At 46.8% G+C, this 27036-nt stretch overlaps 1 protein-coding gene across 4 annotated transcripts in view; it reads left to right on the top strand.

Annotated features, from left to right (window-relative positions):
• Positions 1 to 1067: 1067 nt before the first annotated feature.
• The window catches only part of GRIA1 (glutamate ionotropic receptor AMPA type subunit 1), a 569614-nt gene continuing 543645 nt past the window's right edge, over positions 1068 to 27036 (top strand). For all 4 annotated transcript variants that reach the window (XM_085617656.1, XM_085617654.1, XM_085617655.1 and 1 more), the window contains exon 1: positions 1068 to 1477. In XM_085617656.1, the coding sequence (XP_085473782.1) occupies positions 1396 to 1477 (82 nt within the window). In that variant the 5' untranslated portion in view covers positions 1068 to 1395. The remainder of the gene's footprint in view (positions 1478 to 27036) is intronic.

The following is a 27036-nucleotide window of genomic DNA, read 5'->3' as shown; positions in this document are numbered from 1 at the left end:
TTTCGGCCTACTCTCCTGCGAGGAAGCAGGTGAAGTTCACCTGCAACATGGCCAATGGAGGCACCAGTCGAGAGATCTGAACCGATGCGGGGGTCAGGTCAGTGAGGGTTTCAACAGAGCCGGGCCAGGGTCCTGTGGGCATGAAGGGTGGGGAGAGGCGGGTGCAGAATCCGTGGGTGTCCAGGGATGGAGGTGAACTCTGGCCACACACAGTGTGACTCGTGCAGGGGCGAATCCATCAGAGCTCGGACCAGGGTTCAGCGCCTGTTTCTACGGGGGAGGGGCGGGGTCAGTGAGGGATTAGGAAATATATGTGTGGATGTTTGAGAAATCAGTCCATAAACACGTCGTCCATGGGTGGCCTGTTCGTTATTGCTGTCTCTGTTCCTTCTGTCAGTCCTCCTGTCACTGCGCCCCCTCCTATTCTCTCCCCTCTCTGCTAGCTTTTCTTCTTTCCTTCCTCTGCTCCGCTTTCTTCTAAAGTCCTTTCTTCCTCCCCCCTCTCATTTTATTTGTTCTTCTGAGTGTTTGCCTGCATCTCTCGTGTCCGAGTTTCTGCGTTCTCTATCCTCAACTCCCTTTCTCTCCTCCCTTTACACCGTCTCTTTCAATTGTTCTGGCTGTTATATTTGTATATTTCTGTCTCCTTCTTTCTTGCGTCCTTCCCTCTCTCTGCACTCTTGCTTCCGGTCTTACCTCACCTTTTACTTCCCTCGCGTCTTTTTCTTCCCCTTTTGCCCCAAAGCCCGTAGAGTGACTGGAAAGTGAAAGTGCTGACTCAGGCTTGTGAGGGTGGGGTGCGGGCAAAAGGGACCGGCATCTGGGCACATGTTCTTGCTCTCGGTTAAATGGTCAGAAGGAAACCTTGGGGGATTTGGGGGATAGGTAGGGTGGGAGGGGTCTCCAAATCAAGAGCGAATAGCTGTGGTCAGCAGAGGGGAGGAAGGGTGCTCGAGGACAGGGGGGCTGGGGGACGGGGTCCACGGAAGGCCAGTGTGTGAGCTATGTTCCTGCGAAGGAAGGCAGATTATTAGCCTGACGGAGTGCAGCGAGCGGGAGGGAGGGAGGCTGAGAATAAGGAGGGCGCTCTCTCCGCCTTTCCCTCTCCCTGCCACAGTTAATCCTGCTGTCACTTGTGGTTAAGGCGGCATCTCAAGTGCTGGGTCCAGAGAGGCACCGAGCGCGAGCACAGGGAGCAACAAGCAGCACCCAAAAAACACCGAGCACCACCCCCTGGGCCCTGGACGGCTTCCCGCCCCCCGCAGAGGAGCATCCACCCGCAGCCGGCGGCAGCAGCAGCCAAGGGGGGCGGGAGGGAGAGCGGCTCCCGCAGGGGGGAGCAGCGCCTATGGTGGGAGGCTGGGCGCCCTCTGCTTCGCCAATGCTACAGGAAGGATGCTGCGGCTCCTGGCCCTGCTCTGCACCAGCTTCATAGGCGCCGTGTGCGGGGTCAACTTCCCCAACAACATCCAGATCGGTGAGTGTGGCCCCTGGCAGGGGGCCCCGGGCGCAACAGGAGGGGCGGGGGGCGCCGTGCCTCATATAGACCCTGAAGCCACCCTCCCGTCGGAACCTCGAGAGAGGACCCTGCTTAGATATGAAGTGGAATGTTACGTACTCTGGATGTGTGTAGTGTGAGGAGGTGGGGGGGTGCATGGGGGGGGGGGGGGTCGCGACGCCCGCTGCTTCTCGACGAACCGCTTTAGATGATCATCTAGACATCCGTTGCACCCGTTCATAGACCTGGATGTTGCTACACAGAATGATAAACAAGGGGTGGGGGATAAAGTGGGGTGCGCACCGTATGGGTGTAACAGTTGTTATCGAGGGAGTGGGGTGACGTATTTAAGCTGAGACCTTTCGACTGCATTTGCTTTCAAATGACTGACCTATCCCTACACTTTTTGAAAATATGAACAGACATTCCCAAAATTCCCCAACCCACCCGCCCATGCAACGCCCCCACGTCAACCTGTCCATCGAGAACCCTTGCGTTTAACCAGCACCGCTGTTTGGCACCCATGGGTGCCTCTCCGCCCGAGCACTGGCAGCGGGTGGCAGTGGGTGCTGGACCCACGCGCGCGCTGCTTTGTTTCCTGGTGTGTCTTGGTCCTGGGTGGGAATCACGGAGGAGGTGGGGGGGGTGGATTTATACGGCTTTCATAGCATGTCCAAGGCGCGCGTCGGTACAAAGACACATGGGCTCTGTGATAGCGTCCATCAGGTGGAGTCCCCCTTCCCCCCCTCCACCCGCACCGTTCGCGCCCTCTGTATATGTCTATTGTGGATTTTGTCCCGATTCCCCAACTCCCCCGATCCCCCCCCCCCCCCCCCCCCAGCTCCCCTCCCCGCGTGCAGCATTCCCATGGCGGTAATTTGACGGTAATCACTTCGCATTTTATTAGGTTAAAGCCATTCTGGAGGCAGAACCGGAACCCCCGCTCCTGTCCGCGCGATTATTAAAATGGCCATTCGAATAATGCAGCGCAGACCCCGTGCTCCTCTTTCTCTACCCCACCAGGATGCATTACTGAGGGGTGCGCCCCCCCCTTAGCCCTCCGGCACTCTCGTGCACGGATGCCTGCCCGGGGAGGGGGTGGGTGGGGGAGAGCTCTGCACATTTGCAGAGAAACTTGCCTGCTCCACACTGTTGAATGAGATCGATGCAAGGAGGGGGTGGGGTGGTTCTTCTCAGAGGGGGGCGGGGGCACGGCGTTCTTATCAGACTTGGTCTCTGTGTTTTCAGTTGGATGTCGTTCTTATAGGGTGGTGTTCACATTTTTCTTTGGCGAGGGGGTGGATTGTACCGTTGTCATAGTCTCTTTAGTGAACGCCTTTCTTATAGGGTTGAATGATTTCTTTCTTATAGGATGCAGTAAATGCTGTTCTACTAAACTGAGAGTTCCGAATGTTCTTTCGAGATGGGGTGGACCGTATTCTTCTAATAGGATACGGTAGATAAGTGAATGACGTCCTTATAGGATGGAATGATCTAGGTATTATAGGATGGAGTTGCTGTTTGCGGCGTTCCTGTCGGGTGGTGTGCGTGACTGCTGAGATGGGGCGGGTGTCTCACCTATAGGATGGGTGAGATATAATTTTTACAGGGCGGAGCCGGTGCAATAGTCGTATGATGAGGCACATGGTTACTTTAAGATGGAAAGAATCTGGTTGTTAGAGAATGTGACTCTTGTAGGGCGCTGCTAGCCACGAGAGGCTGTCCTTATGGTGGATGTCAGCCTCGCAGAGTCCAGTTCCTACAGACCTGAGCAGGTGCCTTCTCTCTTGGGATGGAGTGAATGTCATTTCTAGTCGATCCTATAGTGTTGGGTGGACGTGATCCGTAATGTGGTTTTCATTCTCCTAGGAATGGGTACATGTCATTCTTAAACCGTTATTTTTTATAGGGGGTTGATATAATTCTTAGAAGATAACCCATGGCGTTCTTATCAGAAGGATGAATGTTGCTCTCTATTAACACGAGGTGGAAGTTTTGGCTGTAGGGCAAAGTTTAGATGCCAGATTGGCAGGCGTCGATGTACTTTTATAGGGGCATAAAGCTGTTCTTATATAATGGGGTGGAGGTTGGGGTTCCTGTAAGCTGGAGAGTGGGTGTTGCTCTTTTTTAGTGGAGTGAGGGAGTAATTCGGGCTGCAGGGCAGGGGAAACAACTTCCTTGACAAATGGAACTATGTATTTCCTGTCACTGAGAGGAAGATACTGTTCTTGTCAGGTAGGGGAAGGATGTCACATTTCTTTGATTGGTGGATGTCTTTCTTGCTGGGTGGGTGAATGTCAGCCTTGTTAATTGGAAGTTGGATTCGTTCTGATGCCATTGTGCTTGTATTGAAGCATATCAATCTTGTTGGACAGTATTTAGTGTCATTCCTGTTGGATGGTACTGGTTGCCAGTCTTGCGTATGGCTGTCATTCTAGCTTCAAGATAATGACTGTCAAAGTTTGCAGCATTCTTACTGGATGGTACTAGATGTCACTCTTTCAGTGCCTAACATTTTTATTAGATAGCAATGGATACCAGTCTTTTTGAGTGGAGGTGGATGACTCTTTTATTGACTGGTTGTGAATGCCATTCTTGGTGTATTGTGGCATATTTCATTCTTAATGAATGATAACTATGTCAGTGGTTCTTAACTTGTGGTCCGGAGAACCTCCGGGTTCGCAAAGCCTTCTCAGGGGGGCTGCTCTGCTAAGAAAATATTATAATATTAACACATTAATAAAGATTATATAAAAAAAGAAAAAAGTAAATGTAAAGAAATTGGAAATTGGAGGCTACAAAATAAGTTAGCATCGTCAGATTGATTTGTGGGAGCCGTGCAAATGCATCAAACAGAATTAGCATGGATGATGAGTGGCCTTAATGGAATTTAGAAAAGCTCCAACCTTCCCTTTAAAATGTGATTTTTTTCTATATTTGATTGTAAATTGAATAAAATATTGCATCATTTGTGTATTTGTTTGATGAATGACTGCTTCTGTATATTTGGTTTACTGTTTAGTGGTTAAAATTATCGAAAATGCTTAGCCGGGGTCCTCGCCTTTCAATAATGACTCAGTGGGGGGGCCTGGAAATCACAATAATGATTCACAGGGGGTCCCTAGGTGCCTGTAATGATTAAGTGGAGGTCCACAGAAGCCAAAAGGTTAAGAACCGCTGGCCTATATCATTCTGAATAAAATAATCAGATGTTGTTTTAGGTGGATGGTAGCTGATCTCAAGTTTGTTAGATGCTGCGGAAATATTTTTTGTTAGATAAGTGTATGCCACTTTTTAAATTGTAGCAGATGTTCTTGTTGGATGGTCGTGGGTGTACTTTTTCCTGGGTGCAAAGGGATTCCATTCTTGTTGGACGGTAGTGGATTCTCTTTTTGTCAGATGATCTTTGATATATATCTTGCTGGAGTGAGGTGTATGCAATTTTTGGGGTGGTAGTTTAGTTGATGGGTGATGACCAATGTGATATTCGTTACATGAAAGTGAATATTGTTCTTGTTGTGTGGTTGCAGATCTTAATCTTATTGGTTAGCAGTGGATGCCATCCCTGTATAAATGTTTCTGGTGGATGGTCACCAATTTCATTTGTGTTTACTGTTAACTGATTTTATTTTTGCTGCATGATGATGGATGATATTTGTGTTGGTTGGTAGTAGATTCCATTCTTGTTAGATGACAGTGGACGTCACTCCTGTTGGATGATTGTGTTTTGAATGGCTGTTGATACAATTGGTGCTGGAGACTAGATCATAACATTCTGGTCTGCTTGGTAAATGTTATTGGATATGCTGGGTGAATGTTATTGGATATAAGTGAAATTCATTCTTGTTGTATGACAGCAGGTGGCATTCCTGTTGAATAGTAGTTTATGCCACCCTTTTTTGACAGATGGGTGTGATTTTTGTTGGACGGTCATATTCATCATTCTTACTAGACATGGAAACATTGATTTTTTTTCTTGTATGGTAGTGAATGCAATTCTGTTTCGATGTAAGGTGATGGAACATATGCTGGGTTACAGCGATATTATAGTTTGATGTTAGAATATGTCACTTTTAGGATGGGTCGTTTGCGTTGGATGGAATCAGATGTCATTCCTGTTGGGGTTCTCAATGCTGTTCTTGTAGGATGCTAGCCTTGTTGGATGACTGAATGTCATTATTGTTGGATGCTAGTGGTTATCATTTAGCTTGGATGGATGTCATTCATGTTCGATAGGTGGTTGTCGTTCACCTTAAATGGATATGTGTCTTTTCTCTTGAGTGCTTGAATATCATTCTTTTGGGTGTCATTTGATGGGTGGATGTGAGCATGTTGAAATGTAAAGCCATAATTCTTGTTGTTGGGTAGTAGCGGACCCTATCTCTTGTATTGGGGATATCGTTCGCGATAAGTGGGAGCTGTCAGGGGGTTGATATTTTTGTCACACGGGAAGGAGGTAAGAATTTTATTGTATGATTTTGGTGAGTTCGTTGTCTTTCTTGTCCACTGAAGTGAGGTGGATATCATCCCTGCAAGATGTGTGGATGTCTCTCTACTTTGATTGATAAGAATTGATTGTGTTATATGGTAGCGAACGTTAATCTTGTAAATCAGTGGAGTTCACTCATTGTTGGATTATGGAGAATTCTGTTCTTGCCAGAAAGAGGGATGTAATTCTTATCAAATGGGTGGTTTGAAGTTCTTGTTCAACAGAGGAATATGTGGTTTTCGTTTTTGGGGTTTGCTTTTCTTTTCTCATTAGGGAAAGGTTGCATGCCAGTCTTTTGTGTTGAGTTCTGGGTTTGTCATTTGTTGCAAAACATTCTTTGTGCTGGAAACTTCCAGCATTCAGTGGGTACATACGCTATTTTGTACTGCTCCGTAGGCCGTATTCCGTACCTCCAGGCAGTGCAGCGAGAATGGATCTTTCATGAGTCACAAGTTGAATTCCCAAGGTCGAAAAACAATGACCATTGCGTTTATTAATTTATTTCCAGCACTTCTCGCCGGCGCTAGCTAGATCAGGACTGGAAACAAAACCAGCCTCGGTAAAAATGTTCAAATCATGCCCCCACGCTGCAGGAGGCTGTGACTGGAAGGGGGCCTGCCCACCCCGCTGCGGAAGAAGCTCCCTTTTCTGCGGACTATGGAGATACGCCAGAGAGGCAGAATGGCCAGTCCTTCCGTGGCGCTGATGTGTCTCTTCCAGGCACTGCAATATGCAACGCATAAGTACCATCTTCTATGACACATGAACATCCCTCTGTGGTATAAACTCTATGTACAGTAGGCGCGTGGGTATTCCAGGGTGTCCTCACTGTCCAAATCCAAACCCAGCTGCGGGGCAGCATCTGCGCGAGACCTGCTCCATCTGTGGTCCTGATGCTAGGACCGAAGCAGGGCCCGGCAGGTTACTAAGCCGCGGAGAAGAGTTGCTTTTGCGGGGGCAAGGGTTTGAAGAGCATGTCCTCCCGGGTAGATGTATCATTAGGATGTTCATAGAAACACCCCCCTGATTTCCCCAGCCTGGTCATTAAAGACGCTGTTGTGTGCAGTTATCTGGAGGAAATTGCTCAAGAGAAGTTTTATAACCTGTGGTGGGTGGAATATGGAATATGGAAGCTCGGCGGGTCCGAGGGTGGCAGTGATGAGAGGATAGATCATGTGGGCCTGTGTGTTTGTGTGTTGGGGTTCTATCTGTGTTTGAATATATGTGTATTAGCGTGTGTTTGTGTGTGTACATTCACGTGTGTGGATGTGTGCCTGCCTGTTTCTGTTTGTGTGGTGTATTTATATATGTATGTGTTTGCTTGTGTGTGTCCAAGATCCGTGTCTGAGGCAGTGTCTCTGTTATCATGCTCACATCTTGGTTTAGTGCACTCGTTTGAGTCTTATTCTGAAATGTGTGAGGGTTGATTGGCCTGATCATGTTGCATGTATATATTTGAATACGTAGCTGACTTTGTACAATCATGAATTTATTTAGTGGTGCATTGGCATCTGTACACGTCTTGTGTGTGACTACCACTGTGTTTGTCTGCAATGCATAGTTACAGAATATTTCCTGTTTGTATTTGCGTTTTATGCTTATGTGTTGTGTGTATTGTGCGTGCATGGTGAGTGCCAATCTGTGTGTGTGTGTGTGCATTGGCACGTATGTCTGTCTGTGTGTGCGTGTCTGTGGCGGTTTCACCACATCATGTGGTTTGCTGGGCGCTCCTGGAAGTAACCGAAGTAAAATTCTGTTCTCCTTGATAATCTCGCCTCCTGCATACGAGGGCTGCGGATAGACAAAACCACTTTAGCTTCCAGTGCCAGCCGCGTGCTCATCGGAGGTGGAGTGAAGGTTGGTCTCCTTACAGTGTTCGATTCCCCAGAATGAACAATGGTCAATGCCCTGCCATGAGTATTGCTTTGAACAATGCTGCCTTGCGTTTGCACAGACATTAAGAGAGTAGTGAAAATGGCGGGCAAAGGTGAAAATTAGGGGCCCGATTCACAGAATTAACTTAAGACAAAATCCTAAACTTACTACTTTTGGTATTCACAGAATGCACTTACTACTTTTGGTATTCACAGAATGGATTTACGACTACTAACTTTACGTCCGCCCTCGGGCCGGAAATTCCGGCCCGGAGTCGGAGCTTCCGGCTCGAAGGTGGAGATTTCGGCCATGGCTAAATCTCTGCCAGTGGCCGGAATCCCCACCTCCGGGCCGGAAGCTCCGCCTCTGGGCCGGAAGCTCTGCCTCCGGGCCGGAAGCCCCGCCTCTGGGCCGGAATTTCCGGCCCGAGTGCGGACGTAAAGTTAGTAGTCGTAAATCCATTCTGTGAATACCAAAAGTAGTAAATGCATTCTGTGAATACCAAAAGTAGTAAGTTTAGGATTTTGTCTGAAGTTAATTCTGTGAATCGGGCCCTAGATGTCTTTTGTTCTTGTAGTTATTAAACCAATTACATCAAAGTGGAACATAAGGTAGCCAGGAATGCTGCTGCAGGCCCTTTTAAATGAGTGGTCCAGGGTTTGTGAGGCCTCAGACTCGAGGCCCAGATATCTGTGATGGCATCAGTCTTCGAATCAAACGCCTCTACTCAATTCAAAGGTTGGGCAGTCAATCTGGCAGGATCGCCGCAGACTGGGTAAAACTTTCTGAGATTGTTTAGTTTTCCTTCAGCTGATGGCATCCCTGTTACGATTTTAATATAATGGCCCTAACTGTGCAGTGTTCAATGCAAATACTGTATAGGCGGTGTTAGTAGATTATATGGATACTATATAACTGATATTAAACGATTAAATAAAAAAGGGTGAGAAACAAAGTAGTAATTACGGGGAAGTCGGCTAGTTTTAGATAAGGAGCAGAGAGATTCCTAAAACGAAGTACATGCAACACAACCAATGCTTATATAATACTTTGGTTTAATTTCTGACCTTTTCCTTAAAGTTTTGCTACAGCCACCTTTGTCAAGGAGCCTTCGTTAGCTTGTGGCTATGGTTGCGAGTACCAAATTCTATTTAATGTATTTGGTTTTTCTGGAACTCCCAGGGTGCATTGGGACCATGGTCCATTAATGGTTTCGTGGAACAGCTCTTCAGACTCAGGAGGATGGACGGATGGGCCTGTTTAGCGCTGAGATTCCTTTCATGTTGCTGCGGTGCAACAGGCCATTAAACAAGCACTTCGGTCAGTCATCCAGTCACTTAAGGTCAAGGTCCAGGTAGACCATCTTCCGGCTTTAGTCCTTGATCAGAGGACATGAGCAGCATCCAGCTCCAATTATCCAGGAATTACTTTTCACTCCACATGGGTCTGCCACGTGTAGATCTAAAAGTCCTGGCTTTAGAGGCCCAACACTTGCGCACTATAAGGAATCTGGATAGGGGTCCAGCACTCCATCAGAAATTGACTTTGTTTGGAATTTATGGTGGCCAGAAAAAGTGAGGGGCACAGTTATGCACACTCCTTTCCCTGTCCTCAAGGACAATCAAGATATATATTCCAAACCCAGGCCAGACATCAAAGACCTACTTGTATGGTCTCACAAGATGCTGTCAATCATTCAAGGGCTCACTTTCTAGATGGGAATCTAAATATTGCAAGCATGCAACTCTGTAGGAGGGTTTCTATGTATATGGTGAATCAATGGACTCTGGGAGGGGTATCAGGGGAACAGCATTTATTTTACATAGATGGGCGCTAGTAGACCTTATCTCCAAAGGTACATTCTAAAAATCTGTATTCCAAATTACGGAAGGCCGCCACTAGAACAACAATTTTCCCATAGCAAGGCAGGGGACCGTTACCATTTTAGATTATAATAAGGGGCACTTTAAGTGCCCCTGGTTCAGCCAACCAGAGCTTAGCATTCAGTTGGCAGCCAGTGTCAGATGGCACCTATATGGTCCTAGACCTCTAGGAGAAAAACTAACAAGTTGTACTTTTTAAGAGACCAAATAAAAAATTCAACGTTTGTGGGCCGCTATTGCTGACTTTCAACCATACAGAGCAACTGTGCCAATGTGTAATGCTTTAGATACTATTTTGATGTAAACAGAGATTTGATTTTATGAGGCTAGAGAAAGCAACAAAAGGCTAGATTCCTACCATTGCCTCCAAACTATTTTTTTACCCTAGTTTTCATTACATCACTGTTGGGGAGTTCAGTCCACATGAGTTCAGGATGAGTAGCGGCTGTCTCTGAACGTAGGTGGTGAGGAGGGGGGGTACCTTCTTTGCCACTGCACGCCTCTCCCGCAGCCACACTGCTCTTCTCCGTCTGCTGGCAGCACCGGAAGCACCCAGGCTTCCGGACTCTCCCAGCCAATCATCGTGATTGTCTGAGGAGGCTGTTTCGCCGCTCAGACAGTGCCTAGAGAGGCTGGGCATGTTCTTCACAGGACTGTGCAACACAACCCAATGGAGAACATGCCAAGTGCGCATGATGGTTTTGCCGGTGCTAGAGGGCCGGTCAAGCTGTCATGCGCACATAGGGAGGGAGTGCAAACCACTTCTGCTCCCTCTGCCCCGAGCCAGCCCTGCTCACCCTGGCTGGAGCAAAGAAAAATAAACTGATAATAATTTCTTGTTATTATCATTTTATTTGTATTTTGCACTGCTCAAAGAACAGTGGGGCGACGCTCCTCCGCCTTAGTGGAGGAGCTGCCACTGTCCAGGATAACACAGACACAATTATTATAGATGTAAACCTCAAACCAGTAAAGGCCACCCAGATAACCTTCTTCCGATTAATCAACTCACATGTCCACTCTAGAATCCCTAACTCTTTCTCAGAAGTCCCTCACAGAACAGCCCATCACTTCCTCCTGCTTAACTTAAAACTGAAGTAATTTGCTCCATGGCTTTTCCTACTCTCCAGCATTGTCTGCCCTCTCTCCTTCCTTCTTGGTGCACCCCCTTTAGGGAAAAGTTAAGTATGCACTAGAAAGAGGCTATCACTCCCCATGACACATCACGCCCTGGCCACTAAAAGCTACATCAAACTGACCTGAGTTTGCAGTGCAACCTGCAGAATGCGAGTTACTCCCACGCTGGGATCATGCATGAAGGACATGTGCCAGTGACCCTGCTGTTCTGTTTGCCTGCCTATCAAAAATAAACTGTAGTAAATTCACTGAATTGTTTCCTTGAGAGGCCAGGGCTAATCCCAATACCCAATAACCACTGGATTAACCACTAACCTTTAGGCTCAGAGCAACATGAGCCGGGTGTAAAGCACCTCATTGCCTCGTCAGAGTTGTAACATCTACATAAATGCAATTATAAAACAACATAATAAAATACCTGAGGGTATGACTGTGGGAGGCCCCCTCTAATCAAAAGAGATTGAGGGGGGAGCAGGTATAATTAGCTGACACCCACCAGAAGGGGTCTCAATAGGGCCAGAAAAGATCTGCTCCCTGTGCCCTTAGGGCAAATGAACAGACCTCAGAAACAGTGTCTCATCCTGTCAAACATCTCCCTCTGCCCATATAATTCACGCTTTACTTCTTGCAATCCCCAGTACCCCTAAAGTCCACCAGGCCTGTCATCACGTCCAGCTGTCGGAAGCCACACTTGGGTCCCTCATACCCTGCAGCAAGAGCCTGTACCCTGGATCGAGCGCCAACTCTGCAATGAACTGTAATTGTTGCTGTCACATTTACACACAAAACGTACTGCCACTCTCAGGCCCACCTATATCGCCTGTCATTCTCGTCGCCCGCCATGTTGTCCTGAATCTTTGCTGCCCCTGACTTGGTGGCCCGCTGAAAGCTTCATTCCCCAATAAATGAAGCTTCAAACCTTCCGTGTTGCCGTATCGTGACACACCATGCGCGCCAGAGATCTAACGTGGTACGCAGTGGTGACGTCAGATTTTACGGCGACCCCGTCGCTACCAGAACGTCACCCACCTAGACGCAGGAAAGACATCCAGGGTGCGGCTCGCTGAAGTGATGGTTTCTTTGTGTCTGAGCGCAGAGCTCTAAGGAGACTCTGGAATTAGAAATGAACGATAAATCGCTGTTAGAACACAGAGTACTAAATCTCGGTTTGATGACATGATCTCTTCGCACCAGTGTAATTGCCTTTCGTGAAAGAACTCGGCGGGGAAAAAAAGTCATTTCCAGGGAGGCCGGACTAGCTTCGGAAAGAGAGAGGGTGTGCTGGGGTTGGGTATTGCCGGGCTACTGGTGTTTCACTTCTCGTCACAATTGCAAACCTCCAATCCAACTCTGATATAATCAGATGAGAAAGTAATCTGAGATAACCTTGTTGGGCTTCAGCTAGTGCGAGGGCTTGATGTACCATAACTCAGAGGGTTGATGTGTGTGCTGTTTTGATCTTTGTCCATCCATCCTATAGGTTTGAAAGCCAGCAAGGCAGGAGTGGCTCACGCTGGCATTAAAGAAAAAGCTTGGTTTAGTCAGTTTGCCTCGGGTATGATGCTTCGTTTGGGCATGTGATTGCAGTATCTGGGCACGGGACATGTTTTTGAGGCCGGGACTTATTTTTCCTTCAAAATCAAACTATGACCTACAGCAAGAGAGAGAAAAGCGGGCAGTAGGGACTTTTTCAGGCGTCCTGTGGGAGGCAGTGGACGCTGGGCTTACATTGAGACAATCAGAGATGCTTACTGCTGTGGTCTTCCACACCGAGCCCCAAGTGCAGCCCCTGAACACTTGACCCTCAGGATATCAAAGTAAAACAGTCCATGCTGCACTCACAGGGTTGGTTTGAGGCCAGATATTTACAACTCAATAAATCATTCAATAGTCATTAATGAATCAAGGTCCAGCCAGTGCTTGTATCTTATAAAAGTGAAAATACTTTACTACTCACGCACAGCACAATACTGTACATAGATAACAGAGGGCATCAAATGATTACGCAGCACTTAAGTAACGCATCTGAGGTTTTTGGGAGACAGCCAGCGCTGTTGCCTAGGGACAGAGCTCAGAGCTAATCTAGTGCAAAATAAACCAGTCTTTGGCCCTCGTACGAGAGATGGGATGAATAGGGCTTGTGGAAGCCCCAACTGGCCTTTGCAGACTAATGCTCTCATGCTTTGGTAGGGCAGGCTGTGCTTTCAGCGTTCAGTGGTAAATAGGGGCAGTGCCGCTCTGGATGAGGTGTGCTCAGCATGAACCACCCAGTGGGGACCATATAGTGTCTTGCCTAGTTTAGGTGGCATGGTTCTAGTTTATGACTACTCCAGCTGTGAATACTGGTTCAGGTCAACATTGGCAGTGCCACAGGTGGAACAGGGTTGCATCTGGATCAGGTTGCTCACAGTATGGTGGCTCTTGCACTTTGTGTTCTTCCATGGGCCCAATCACAAATCCACCTACAAAACTAGTTGCAGAAGTAGGTATTTCAGGATGGTTGTAAAGACCCTCCAACAGTGGGGGACACATTTCTCTTTGGCACAGTAAAACTTTTGCTGCTCCGGTTCCAGCAGCGGTCCGTGCAGGTAACAGCGGTGGGGCAGTGGAGCTGGGTGGGGGGGATTCCGACAGACAATGCCGAGGGAAAATTAATTATTTATTTAATTTTCCCTCGGCATCGTCCCTTGAAATCTCCCCCACCCGGCCCCATCCGCTGTTACCTGCATGGACCACGGCTGTCCGGTTCTTCAGTGGAGACCACAGAAGGCAGTTAGGATTCTCCAGTGCCTCGTGCTTGTAAGCACCTGGTCACTTGAAAGGAACTCACACAGAGTGGATTTCCATGACACCCTGCAGACACAGATGCATGGATTTAGGCTCACACTTTGGGGATAACCCGGGGCTTCCAGGCTTCACCTTCTGGCAATGTGATGCGGGTCTTCCAGGTGACATAGCAAACAGTTTGATTTGTCCTGCCTCTTCTCTGAGCAGCCTTTCCTTATGCAAGGGCACCGCCATATGCCCATCCTGAGAAGTTAGCTTCCTCCTTCAAAGCAAGCAGGGTCCTGGCAGTCTCCTGGCAGACTAGTAGATCTGGCCAGGTTTAGGGTCCTGAACCTGGCGACGGAGGTTGGCAGTAAATACCCCAACTCAAGAACACATCAAGTTTCCCATTCAGCGCAGATGTGGAAGCCCTGGGTTCCAGAGGAGATATCTTGGCTCACTTGCTGAAAGTTTCTGCCCATTTTTTATTCTTAAGGGGCAAACAGCTTTTGTGGATTCCATAACTGAGCCTTGAGTCCAGTTCTGGGCAGCTCTTTCCTTTTGTTAATGCCACTCAGATTGATCCAGCCACATTCCTTGTTTTCAGGTGTCAGCAAGAAGGTGGGGTCCAGTTGGGGGTTCCTGTCAGGAGAGACCTAAAACAAAGTCACAAAAGAGAGAGAGACTCCCCATTGTATTACCTAATAACTTGTGTGTGGGGAGCCGGTAGCATGGAAATTGACTGGGGAAGCACCTGTCATTTCAAAGGAGCCCCCGTCTCCTCTTCTCATCATCCAAACGTCTGACCTACTACATGTCCTGAAGGAGTGCTGCAGTTCGCATTACTGTCCCGGGCTCTTTCCACCCGCCATCTTAAGTACCACCCGGATATGGAAAAATGGATTCCGATATGACTACTGCCGCATGTAACTTATGCACTTTACATACATCCTCTGCAGACCAAAATAATCTACACTCCTGTGTCATCCATGTCCCACATGAATGGATGAAGGACCCGGCTGCAGGGGACTGGCAGACAAATTTAAACATTGCAAGAGAGGCCAGTAAGAGAGTGTCCCTGGCAGAGACAGGTAAAAAGGCTGTCTTGCCACTACAGTCTCATCACTGTCACCAGCTCTCAGTGCTTTAGCGCTTGGCGAGCTGGGGATAGTCACACTCAGTAAGGGGGGCGGGGGGGTGCCCATGGTGAGCCCCTCCAGAGCACAGAAACCTGCTTTGTATTGCAATCCATGTCACAGAAAAAGTAATTTGCTTAGGTGTGGGTTAAAAATATACCGATCTTGCTGTGAAGAACTTTAGGTAAGGGGGCCGCGGTCTCCAGACCCATGCAATGGACCTTTCTCTGTCCCAACACGTACAAAGTATATAATGCAACACAAGGCTACGGAAAGGGCTACTAAAGCTATGGGTGGCACCTAGAATGGGCAGAGCTCTCACACACTGGCTTTCCTGCAAGGTTTTTCCATATATGATAAAACTGTTGTTGAGATTCACCATGGGCACCCTCCTGCTGTGCAGATTCACCATGGGCACCCTCCTGATTCACCATGGGCACCCTCCTGCTGCGCAGATTCACCATGGGCACCCTCCTGCTGTGCAGATTCACCATGGGCACCCTCCTGATGTGCAGATTCACCATGGACACCCTCCTGCTGTGCAGAGTCACCATGGGCACCCTCCTGCTGTGCAGATTCACCATGGGCACCCTCCTGCTCTGCAGATTCACCATGGGCACTCTCCTGATTCACCATGGGCAACCTCCTGCTGTGCAGATTCACCATGGGCACACTCCTGATTCACCATGGGCACCCTCCTGCTGTGCAGAGTCACCATGGGCACCCTCCTGCTCTGCAGATTCACCATGGGCACCCTCCTGCTCTGCAGATTCACCATGGGCACTCTCCTGCTCTGCAGATTCACAATGGGCACCCTCCTGCTCTGCAGATTCACCATGGGCACCCTCCTGCTGTGCAGATTCACCATGGCCACCCTCCTGCTCTGCAGATTCACCATGGGCACTCTCCTGATTCACCATGGGCAACCTCCTGCTGTGCAGATTCACCATGGGCACACTCCTGATTCACCATGGGCACCCTCCTGCTGTGCAGAGTCACCATGGGCACCCTCCTGCTCTGCAGATTCACCATGGGCACCCTCCTGCTCTGCAGATTCACCATGGGCACTCTCCTGCTCTGCAGATTCACCATGGGCACCCTCCTGCTCTGCAGATTCACCATGGGCACTCTCCTGATTCACCATGGGCAACCTCCTGCTGTGCAGATTCACCATGGGCACTCTCCTGATTCACCATGGGCACCCTCCTGCTGTGCAGAGTCACCATGGGCACCCTCCTGCTCTGCAGATTCACCATGGGCACCCTCCTGCTCTGCAGATTCACCATGGGCACTCTCCTGCTCTGCAGATTCACCATGGGCACCCTCCTTCTCTGCAGATTTACCATGGGCACTCTCCTGATTCACCATGGGCAACCTCCTGCTGTGCAGATTCACCATGGGCACTCTCCTGATTCACCATGGGCACCCTCCTGCTGTGCAGAGTCACCATGGGCACCCTCCTGCTGTGCAGATTCACCATGGGCACCCTCCTGCTCTGCAGATTCACCATGGGCACCCTCCTGCTGTGCAGTTCTACTGGTGCAGCATGGGCCCTGTCCGAGTCAAAGGCTTGTCTTACCTGCAACATTCTATGTTATCCCTGAAATGTGTGTATACACGCATATACATATATATATGTGTGTGTGTGTGTGTATATATATATATATACACACACACTTTTTTACGTGCTATGCGGGTGATAGGCTCATCCTTTCATCCTTGTGAGGCTGATAGAGTCGGTGCCACTGAGTGAGTATTTGCGCCAGGTGTGTTGTCCACGTCTCTGTACATGACAGATACCATAAAAAGCAGTGTCTCATTACTGTCTCATCCTCTCAGTGAACCCTGACGCCCCAGCAGGTGGCACAGGCTTGGTGATGGCGAGCGGAAAAGACTCGAATTCAGATAGATACAGCGAGCAGGGAAAAAGGGCGAGAAATGCTAATGTGGTTGGTTTTGAGCTGATGCCAGCAGCAGTTCATGCCGAGGCCTTCGGAATCACACTCAGCACGGCCCGCGCTCTAATGTCACGGAGACCCTGGGTGGCGCTTTACAGCCCTAGCATGCATTCCTGCTGAATTGTCAGCCGCATTCTGCGCTCCGCCAAGTTGTCGTCAAAGGCTGGCGATGCTGCGGCGAGCAGAGATCGGAGGAATGCACAGTAAGGTGCTCCGGAAAGGAAACCGTCCCCGCCGACCGCCACCATCCACCCCCGAGCCCCTGTGGCGCAGCAGAATGCGCGAGAAAGGCCTCGTGCGGGACGCCCGATGCTATCTTTAATGACTCAAAGCACAATCTTAGAATAATACTCTACTGTAAAGGAGCGCCTCCTTGAACGTGCCCTGGTAAACCGCATGCAGACAGAGACCTCTCGACCAGGTGCCTCAGCCACAGATTTCATTCCAAGCGCGAGGCTGGATAACAGCTAAGAATTTCGACGACGTCACATGTGAATTGACATCTTGAGAGCATCCACCGAAAGGATGATTTGGATTTCTTAAACTAGGCTTCTACCAGAAGTTGCCAATCCCCTGGATTTATTGCTAACTGAATCTGGCAAAGGCGTGGCTCATGCGGCGAGGGGATCAGCAGTGGAGATCTATGAGCACTATAGACCGGGGTTTATAATCACAAGAGGACGGACCGAGCCTTTCTTCCTCCCAAGGTCGATTAAAAAAGTGTCACAGGTTGGGCAGTTGTAACCCCTGTCACAAACAGCATTGAGAAGTTGCAAGAATGTGTGCAAAGTTAGCATTTGAATGTAATGCATTCATGTTCCCATCTGGTTGAAATTATTTGTATCTGATCCCAAACATTGTTGAAAGATTGTTGTGGGGACAATAACCTTCCACATATGAATAACAGAGAATGCGCTGTGCAGATACGTGGAAATAATATAACCGAATGCTACAAATCCATGAGACTGAAATCAGTGATGCCTCGGAAAGTAATAGTAGTCTCTTTCTGCACATCAAATGCACAGGCAGCAGCACAGAGGGTCAAAAAGCTTCCTGAAATAAAATAAAAAGACACCATAGCCCTGATAATGAGTCAGGCGGAACAGAATTACTGCATGGAATTCTGCTCCAAGTGATCCAATGTTTCCACACCCAATTTTACCAAGTAATGGAACATCAGCGCCCAAGTCTTTTTCCCCATTTTCTGTCCTTAGCTTTCTTGTCCCTTTCCTACTCCTCAGACAAATGTCATAATCTAAGACGAAATCTTCCAATGAACAGAACCCTTGCTTACTGACCACCCGAACCATGAGTTACCCCTACAACCTCATCACCAACTTTGAGGCTCCACTCACCATCGACTCCAGAGCCTACATTCTCCTCAGTGACCTCAGCTTTCACCTGGAAGACCAAAATGACCTCTGCGCTACAGCACTCCACAAAAGCTTGAGCGACATTGGACTCACCCAGCTTGTCCCAAAACCAACACACATCACAGGACACACATTGGACCCCATCTTCACCACAAGCGACAGCATCAAATGCAACTCCACTACACCGCTCACATGGACCGACCACTGCATCATCCACTTCAATAATCAACACACCTCAAGTCAACATCCCTACCGGGTTCAGCATTTCAAGACGCAGCCGGGACAAAATCACAGAAGCAGACTGGCTCAGCGCCCTCAATACAGATCATCCTAGTCCCACAGACAACCTCGACAAGGACATCAACAACTTCAACAACTCGATCAAGAACTGCGCGGACTCCTTCACACCCATCAAACCCAACAGGCATAGTAGATCATACACGCAGGCCAGCTGGTACACAGAAGACCTCAAAGACACCAAACAACACTATAAACAGCTAGAAAGGAAATGGAGAGACCCCAGAGAACTCATTGCTAACTACGCACCCCCCACCAAGACGGCCACCAGGCCAAATGGGCAACCCTCACCTGAAACAACACAGCAACAATCATGTGGACCATCCACTCAGAGGCCCCAACAGAACCATTCTCCCACCACAACTACAACCTGAGAACATCACCAATCACCTCCACCATGGCCCACATCACCAACACCTCCTTCATGTCTACCACTTTCCCGGACGAATTAACACTTGTAGAAATCAACCACCTCCCCAAGAAGCACACTGCTGACTCAAATTAACTGAACATCTTCCGACCCATCTCCCTGCTTCCTTATCCAGCCAAAGTGATTGAGAAGGACACCAACAAGCAACTCACAACCCATCTCAAACTTCACCATCTTCTAGACAACACTCAATCAAGATTCAGAAAGAACCACTGCACCGAAACAGCACTCATTGCGGCCAATGATGACATTCAAATCATCCTGGACTGAGGAGAAGCAGTGGCCCTCATCCTGTTTAACCCCTCTGAGGCCTTTGACACTGTCTCCCATAACACGCTCATTAGAAGAATGCACGAGATTGGCATACAAGGATCTGTTCTCAAATGGATCTGTTACTTCTTCACGGGCAGAACTCAAAGGGCAAGTCTGTCACCTGTCACATCAGAGATCAAGAAATTGATATGCGCAGTCCCACAGTGATCATCCCTCAGCCCCACCCTTTTCAACATATACAGGACACCACTCGCCAACATCCTATGTTCACAATACATCACTGTCATCCCCTATGCCGATGACACCCAACTCATCCTTTGACTGACGGACCAAACAACCACTGTCAGAACCAACTTCACCAACTGCATGACCATGGTAGCAGACTGGATGTGAACCAACTAGCTGCAGCTCAACTCCAACAAGATGGATGTACTGGTCTTCGGCAACAAGAACTTCCTGTGTCTCTGCTTTCGGAGGCCAGAGCTCCAGTAGTTATACCCCCAATGGCCTTTGAAGATGCAATCAGTTCAAAAGGCCACCTTTGAAATGCACAGGCCCTCTTTAAATTTTGTCCTGTCTGCCATCCTACCCCAGGAGGTTTCATCACTATCTTTAGGGGGCCAAAACCCTGTCCCTTGGAATGCAGGTGCCAATGCCACCACCAATTTAACTGTCTCAAAGAGGCCTCTCAAAGTCAGAGGTCAGTAGTTTCCCTTGAGCCCCTAGTTTATGGCCTTCTATCAGGACTGCACAGATGTAGCTGCTCCCCAGCACCCAGATGTGAATTGAAGACAGGCCGACAGGCACACAAAGGCCATCATCCTTTTGGACCTCAGTGCCACCTTCAACACTGTTAACTACGACATCCCGATCCACAGATTGAGGAATGTTGGTCTAACAGGTAATGTCATCACTTGGCTACAGTCCTTCCTCAAGGACAGGAGCTTTCAAGTCTTTGAAGGAGATAACTCGTCAGATCAAATCCCACTTGGCTGCAGCGTCCCTCAGGGCTCATCCCTGAGCCCGACGTTGTTCAATGTCTATATGAGTCCACTGGCACAGATTGTCCTCCCCTTCAGGATAGACATTGTTACGTACGCCGATGACAGCTAATTAGTGGTGGCCCTAAACCATCCAGGATCCACCTCAACCAGTCTAGGTCCCTGCCTGGAGAGAGTCGCCAAATGGATGGAACTCTCCTTTCTCAAACTAAACGGAGATAAAACAGAGCTCATGATGCTGGGCAACTCACCCATTTCTGGCATCAGCCTAGCATGGCCAAGCTCTCTCGGCTCCCCACCCACACCCAAAAATCAGATCAAAAGTCTAGGCCTGTGGCTAGATCAGTCACTTACTTTTGATCATCAGGCAACCAAACTGGCCGCATCCTGCTATGGCATCCTGCGGATGCTCCGTAAACATCATCCGCTCCTTCTTTTTTCAGCAAGAAGACTCATGGTCCAGGCTTTAATCCTTTCCTGCCTCAACTATTGAAATGCTATGTATCTAGGAGCTCCTAGGGCTACCACAAATAAACTGCAAGTCATCCAGAATTGTGCAGCATGGATGCTTTTCATGATCCCCAACAGCCACTCCACAAGGCCTCCTTTGAAAACCCTGCACTGGTTCCAGGTTGCGTACAGAATAAAATTCAAGTCTCTATGTATTGCCCACAAATCTTTCTCACAGAAAGGCCCCCCCATTCTCCAAGCCATTATTCCCCATACCACCCTAATAGACACCTTTGATCAAACAGTCTCTACCTAGCTGTGGTCCCCAAAAACAACAGGATGAGAAGTGGTGGTCGATCCTTCCGCTTTACTTCCGCCAAGCTCTGGAATATTCTCCCCCTCCACCGACGATTGGAACCAAATCTCCTTCCCTTCCGTAATCTTCTGAAAACTTGGTTTTTCCACAATCTCACCTATTAAGCTGTAGTGACCTGTCTCTCTTTCTGCTAGCGCTGGTACGCCTTCGGGTAGCCATGTGTTTTACAAATATCCATAACATAACATAACAAAGCCATGAGCATCGACATTTCTACATATGTAATGTCGGATCCACTTGCACTACAGGAGAGGTCTCCCCATTATGAACTCATCGATATCAAACACTACACTGCTACTATTCTGCACATAGGAAATACTGCTCAATAGCCTTTCCCTACATTTCACCATGCTATTCCAAGTCGAGAAGCAGATCCTGTCATACCGAACACACCATCCGGTGCCAGTTACAACCCTTGCACATAATGCACACAAGCGTATGCTCTACCTTTTCCCAACACCACACCCTGTCCCCAGGGAGAACTCTGATATAGCAAGAGACATGCAGAACCTTGGCACATAGCTTTCTAAATGCCAAGCCACATAACAGTAATTTGCTCACACAGGCACCACCAGGTTAAACCTGTGACACGATCGATGAGCTACCTCTGTGGATGGCACAACCAGTGCTTCAGGCCCATGGAGGAGCATTCGAGGTACATGCTCTGGTTATATGTCGTACCCCTAGACAAGGGACTTACAAATGACTTGAATCAGCCAATCATGTATACACAAATCACCAGTATGTATATGACAAGAACAGTGCTTTGGCACTGAATGGCAGTGTCAAACACACTGAAAGTCCAAAGGCTAGTACCTAGATCAGTGGAAAACCGGGAAGGAGAAAAACAAAAAGTCGAGGGAAAGGGCCATTTCCAACATATGGTAAATCTTATTACTGTATTTGAGACACTGTAAGCACTAATTATTGCAGGAAAGAATAGGAGGTTTCTGCAGTGCTGGGTTGTCTTGGTAATAATTGTTTGCATTATATGGTTTGGGTACCTCACTGTATAGGGGCTGGGAGAAAAAGAACATGGGGATTTTTGGTGTAAAGCATCATGTGACTGTATGTCATGTGTGAGTTTACCCTTTAAAAGACTGCAAGATACAAGTGTTAGGTTCTTACAGACACAGGGACAAGTGTATAACATCGATCCTTGTTTTACAATGCAGTGTTCATAGCACATGCAGCTAGCAGCCCCAACAACCAGGTGGTTGTATCACTGTCAACCAATTAAAAGAGACTGATTGCCAAAAACCTGTATGGTAAAATGCGCAAAGCCAGTCTGGCACATTGACTCCAAGGTGGACGCAAGGAAGCATTTTGTGTATAAAATGTGTGCAAAATTGCGTTTCATGAGAACAACAGCCGCTTGCAGTCGGTTTGTTTACAGTAGGATTTTTACCTGAAGTAAATCTCTTTTACAATATGCGGCATAATAGCATGATCTCATGCATTATGCATGACAATAGTAATACAAAATGCCTGAAATTATGCAAGATTACATTGGTGTATAGGAAAGTTTGCCATGGCTTAACGATTAGCCAAAGGGGTGTTTACCGTAAACATTTAAGGCTATTGGTTAAAAACTATATTCCTAGTTTGGGATCAAGTTGTGAAGTGATAAAATCCCAGCTAAATCCCTGACACTCCATGTGTTTATGGCCAGATCACGATATATCCATCTACTTGATTCTGCATTAGAAGTGCATATAAGTTGTGCCACTTATGTGTGTGCGTGTACATTGAATATAACTAAGGTACCACCTTTTGCCACCATTAGGACATGTAATGCACTGCACCTAGCTTTCTGATGGTTTAAAACATTTTTTAAGGTTGCCCTTGCCAGAAAGTAGCATCTATTTCTGGTATGCATCAGTGAAGTGAGAAGTTAACACGCATACCATTGGGGAGATGTTAAAATGTAATTATGTATGCATAAATTGTATAAAGTCCGGCAGATAAAACTGCATCTGACAATGTGCTCTGCATGCCTCTTTGATGTGTTGATTGGCAGTGGGACATTACCTTCATACCCAAGTGTGTCTTTGAGGGCTTTTCTTGTGATATTTGTGATAGGATTGGGGTCATGACCCTGGGGTGAGGTGCAAGGAGAGTCTGAGACAGTGTCGTAAATATGCTGAGTCAGGTAAGCTGTGCACAATCCATCTTTATTAGACAACCACGTACAGTTTGGTGAACAGGTAGAAGTACAAGTACAGCACAACATCATCTGCAGTAAATATTTTACATCCTGAGATAAATACCTAGAACATACTAACAATTCTAATTCTACATTCTATAAGGCTGCCACAATTCTACCTCCCAAACTATAGCCATTACTACACATCCATTCCCTTAACTAAAACAAAAATAAAGTGCATTTCATGGCCACAATATAATAAAATAAGGTCACACCAAGATGTCCAATAATAAAGGATACCCAGTGCAATACGTGTTATCTTATGTGCTACATACATAGTGCTCCAGCTTCATTGGCTTTATTGTGTTTCTACCAAAAGTACTTGTTCTCACACCTTTATTTTGACCATTCTGACTGTCATTACTTACACCATTATCCAGATGAACTTCGCTCCTCGTCTCAACATCCCTCTGAGTGTCACTCTGACTGACCTCCTTCCGTACACCAGAATCATTAATTTTTGTAACTCTTGATCCACACTTTCTTTCCTGCCCTTTAGTCTATAGTTACCCACCAATATTTGTCACCTTGGTCATTCTCCTGGTGAGCACTCCTCACTCTGTCATTACCACTGTACCCGACTATTGCCAAGTGGCTCATATGACAAATACTGCCATCATTTACCTCCACTGTATTGTTCATCACCTTCATAATTTGTTTAGGGATACTGAACCTGGGTTTTCCCTTTCCAACTTTCCTGATTGACTCTGCACGTACCCACTGTACTACTACTAACTTCACGTCACATACACCGTGCTTAGTGTCAAAATACCACTTACTGTTTTCCTTGGATGTCACAATGCACTTTCTGACTTCCTCCGCATCCCACATAACATTCTTTCCTCTCTCCATCCAACCAGAATTAGACTTAGAATGCGGTACTCAACCTCTCATTATACCAAAAGGATTTTCTCCAACATAGTCATGGGACTTCACTCTTTAAGTCCACACCTTTCTTCTTCAATTCTGTTTCCAAATCTTTCCTACTTTGAGTAGCTAACTGCAATGTACCCTTAATAACTCTGTTGTCTCTCCGCTACTCCAATTCCCCAGGGTGATAAAGCACAGAGAATTTATTAATAGTCCCTGGAAACTCCATGAAATCCTTCATCTCCAAAACCTTAACTGAACTCCATTACCAGTGAGTAAAGATTTTGGGAAGCCCTCTCGCAAAAATAAGTCATCCAAGAACTTGATCACAGTTACAGTGTCTACCTTTCCAAACACCTCCAGTTCCAGCCAATTTGAAAACCAATCCATTAACACTAAAATATACCTCTGTGACCCATCACTCCACATAACTGGTCCCATGTTGTCCAATGCCACATGTTCCCATAGTAGGACCAGACAACCTAGGGAACTCAATGGGGATTGAGCATTTTTGGGACTAGTCTGTGCTCTCACACTCCATGCAAGACCTAACAAAGCTTCTTTTTAAATTTAAGGCCGCCAATACAAAGTTTTGGCATTCCGTTTAGTGCGTTTTATACCAGCATGCCCCTCATGACAAAGCGAAACAATATTATTCCTCATTTTGTACTGTGGAATTACCCTCATCATCTCTCACCACAAGCATGCCTTCAACTCCTAACTTATCTCTGACTTCCCAGTATGCCTTTGCCTCTCCTTGAAGATCCACTCTAACACACTCCCCCAACCATTTTCAACCTTCCCTTTAACTTTTTCCAAGACATCATCCTCCTCCTGCGCTTTCATCCACTCATTTTTTTTTTAACCTTTTGATTTCATTACTAGTAAATATTCTGGCAATGAACACATTATTCCATGGACTAGCATCCACTTCCCTGAGAGGTAGTGACAACCCGCTCAAGAAATCAGCTGTGACATTATTCTTCCCTGGCACATACTGAACCTCATATATAAAATCCTGTAAACGCATGGAAAGTCTTGCACTTCTCTCAGAAGCGCTGGATACATTTATTTTTTATTTTTGAGTGAGTGCACTACCCAAGCCCTTTCCACTGGCATCCGTGGTGAAAAAGGTTTCTGCAGTGGGATTGAAACCTTGCAATGTAGGAGCGTTACTGATTGCAAGCTTTATTTCTAAGCAATAATTTTGGCACTGATTTGACCACTTGAGTTTACTTTTTTCTTCAAAAGAGCCCACATCTCATGTGTTTTTTCTGTCAATTTTCCAACAAATTTTGAATTGAACTCCACCAGACCCAAAAAAGAGCAGAGCTGAACCTTGTTCTTGGCTGGCGGGCCCCTGTTAATCGCTTCCACTAATTTCTCCCTGGGTTTGATTTCCTTGTCACTAATTTCATGCCCCAAATACGTGACTTTTTTTTACTGCAAATCTGCATTTACTAATTTATGCAGTCAACCCTTTCTTCCAGAGAATGTTCAATACCTTTCTTAGAATTTTTTCATGGTGTTTCTTGGTTTTCCCCAAGATCAAAATATCATCTTGGAAAAATGTCACCTCCTGGATGTTCCCAAAAAGCTGTGTCATGAGCCTTTGGAAAACGGCCACCACTGACACAAAACTGAACAGCATGCATTGGAATTGGTAACAACAAAATGGCGTGCAAAAGGCAGTGAGATGTTTACACTCAGGAGCCAAAACTATCTGGTGTTATGCACCCGATAGATCCACTGTGGAAAACCATTTAGCATTTCTGGTTAATGACAGCATTTCTATGCACGGCAATGGAAATTGGTCCACAATAATGATGTTATTAAGCCTCCTCAAGTCAACACACAAACGTACCTTACTGTTGGCGCGTCTGGCCACCACCAATGGAGAGACCCATTATGAGGCCTTCACTGGCTCAAAAATACTTGCTTTCAACAGTTTATCCAATTCCAATTTCACCTCATCCCTTGCAATAAATGGGATATTGTGTTCATTGTTGATCTTTGGAGTAGCATTGTGTTTTAGTCTAATTATATGAGTGAAACTCTTCAACTTACCAGCTTTCCCTTCAAAGATTGCCAGGAATTCTTCGTATACCCACTTCCTAGTGCCTTCTTCTTCACAAGCCACAAACACTTGTTTAGGACTGTTCAAGTCTAAAATTATTTTTAGTTTTCTGGTCTTTCCACCCCAGCACAAATGGTACCTCTTTGCCCACGTACAATTTGCATAAGGCATGTCTACTTTTAGATCTGAAAAACAGTTGCCTTACCCCAATCATATCAATCTTTTCATCTGTATAACTCTTGGGATTAATATCAGAAGGTTCTAACTGAACACTTACTACACCAATGAAACGTTTCAGCCAAACATTTTCTGCTGTGATTGTGTAAGATGAACTGGAGTCAGCTGCTACCTGTAGCAATACACCAGCAAAGGGGCTTGTTTTCTCCTCCCCTTAAAGTTTTCAGAACAACCTTTTTTTTACAATCATACCTAGCACCTACTTGATTTACATTCTCGTCTGAGATAGACACTTCCTCATCACTTTCTTTCACCCAATTTACTTTACCACTCCATATCTTTTTATCTTGCATTTGCATACTCTAGAAAAATACCCTTTCAATAAACATTCCATACACTTGTCTGATTTAGCTGGGCACCTGTTAAACCTAGCCGAATGTGCACTGCTGCCGCAATGATAACATTAGGGTTCCTTGTAATGTGTGAGCAATCGCCTTTCTTTTTGTCTTTCTTCAAGTTGTGATGATCAGGATTCTGTACTAATTTACTTTTCCCATCGAAATGTTGTTAATCGCATCTCCTCCATTTTTTTCTTTTGTGCTAGGGTTTCTTTTGCACAATGAACAGATAGTTCTGCTTTTTTCACAATCGCCATATTATCCTTAAGGCTAGACTCTCCTTCCACCCATAGTTTATCCAGAATGGACTTGTATTTTTTGTGTACGTAATAATTTTGTCCCTCAAAAACCTGCCGTGAAGGTTCT

The sequence above is a fragment of the Triturus cristatus genome, chromosome 7 (assembly GCF_964204655.1).
Source record: "Triturus cristatus chromosome 7, aTriCri1.1, whole genome shotgun sequence".
NCBI lineage: Eukaryota > Metazoa > Chordata > Amphibia > Caudata > Salamandridae > Triturus > Triturus cristatus.
The sequence above is the reverse complement of the archived record's forward strand: the minus strand, read 5'-3'. Positions and strand labels throughout refer to the sequence as shown.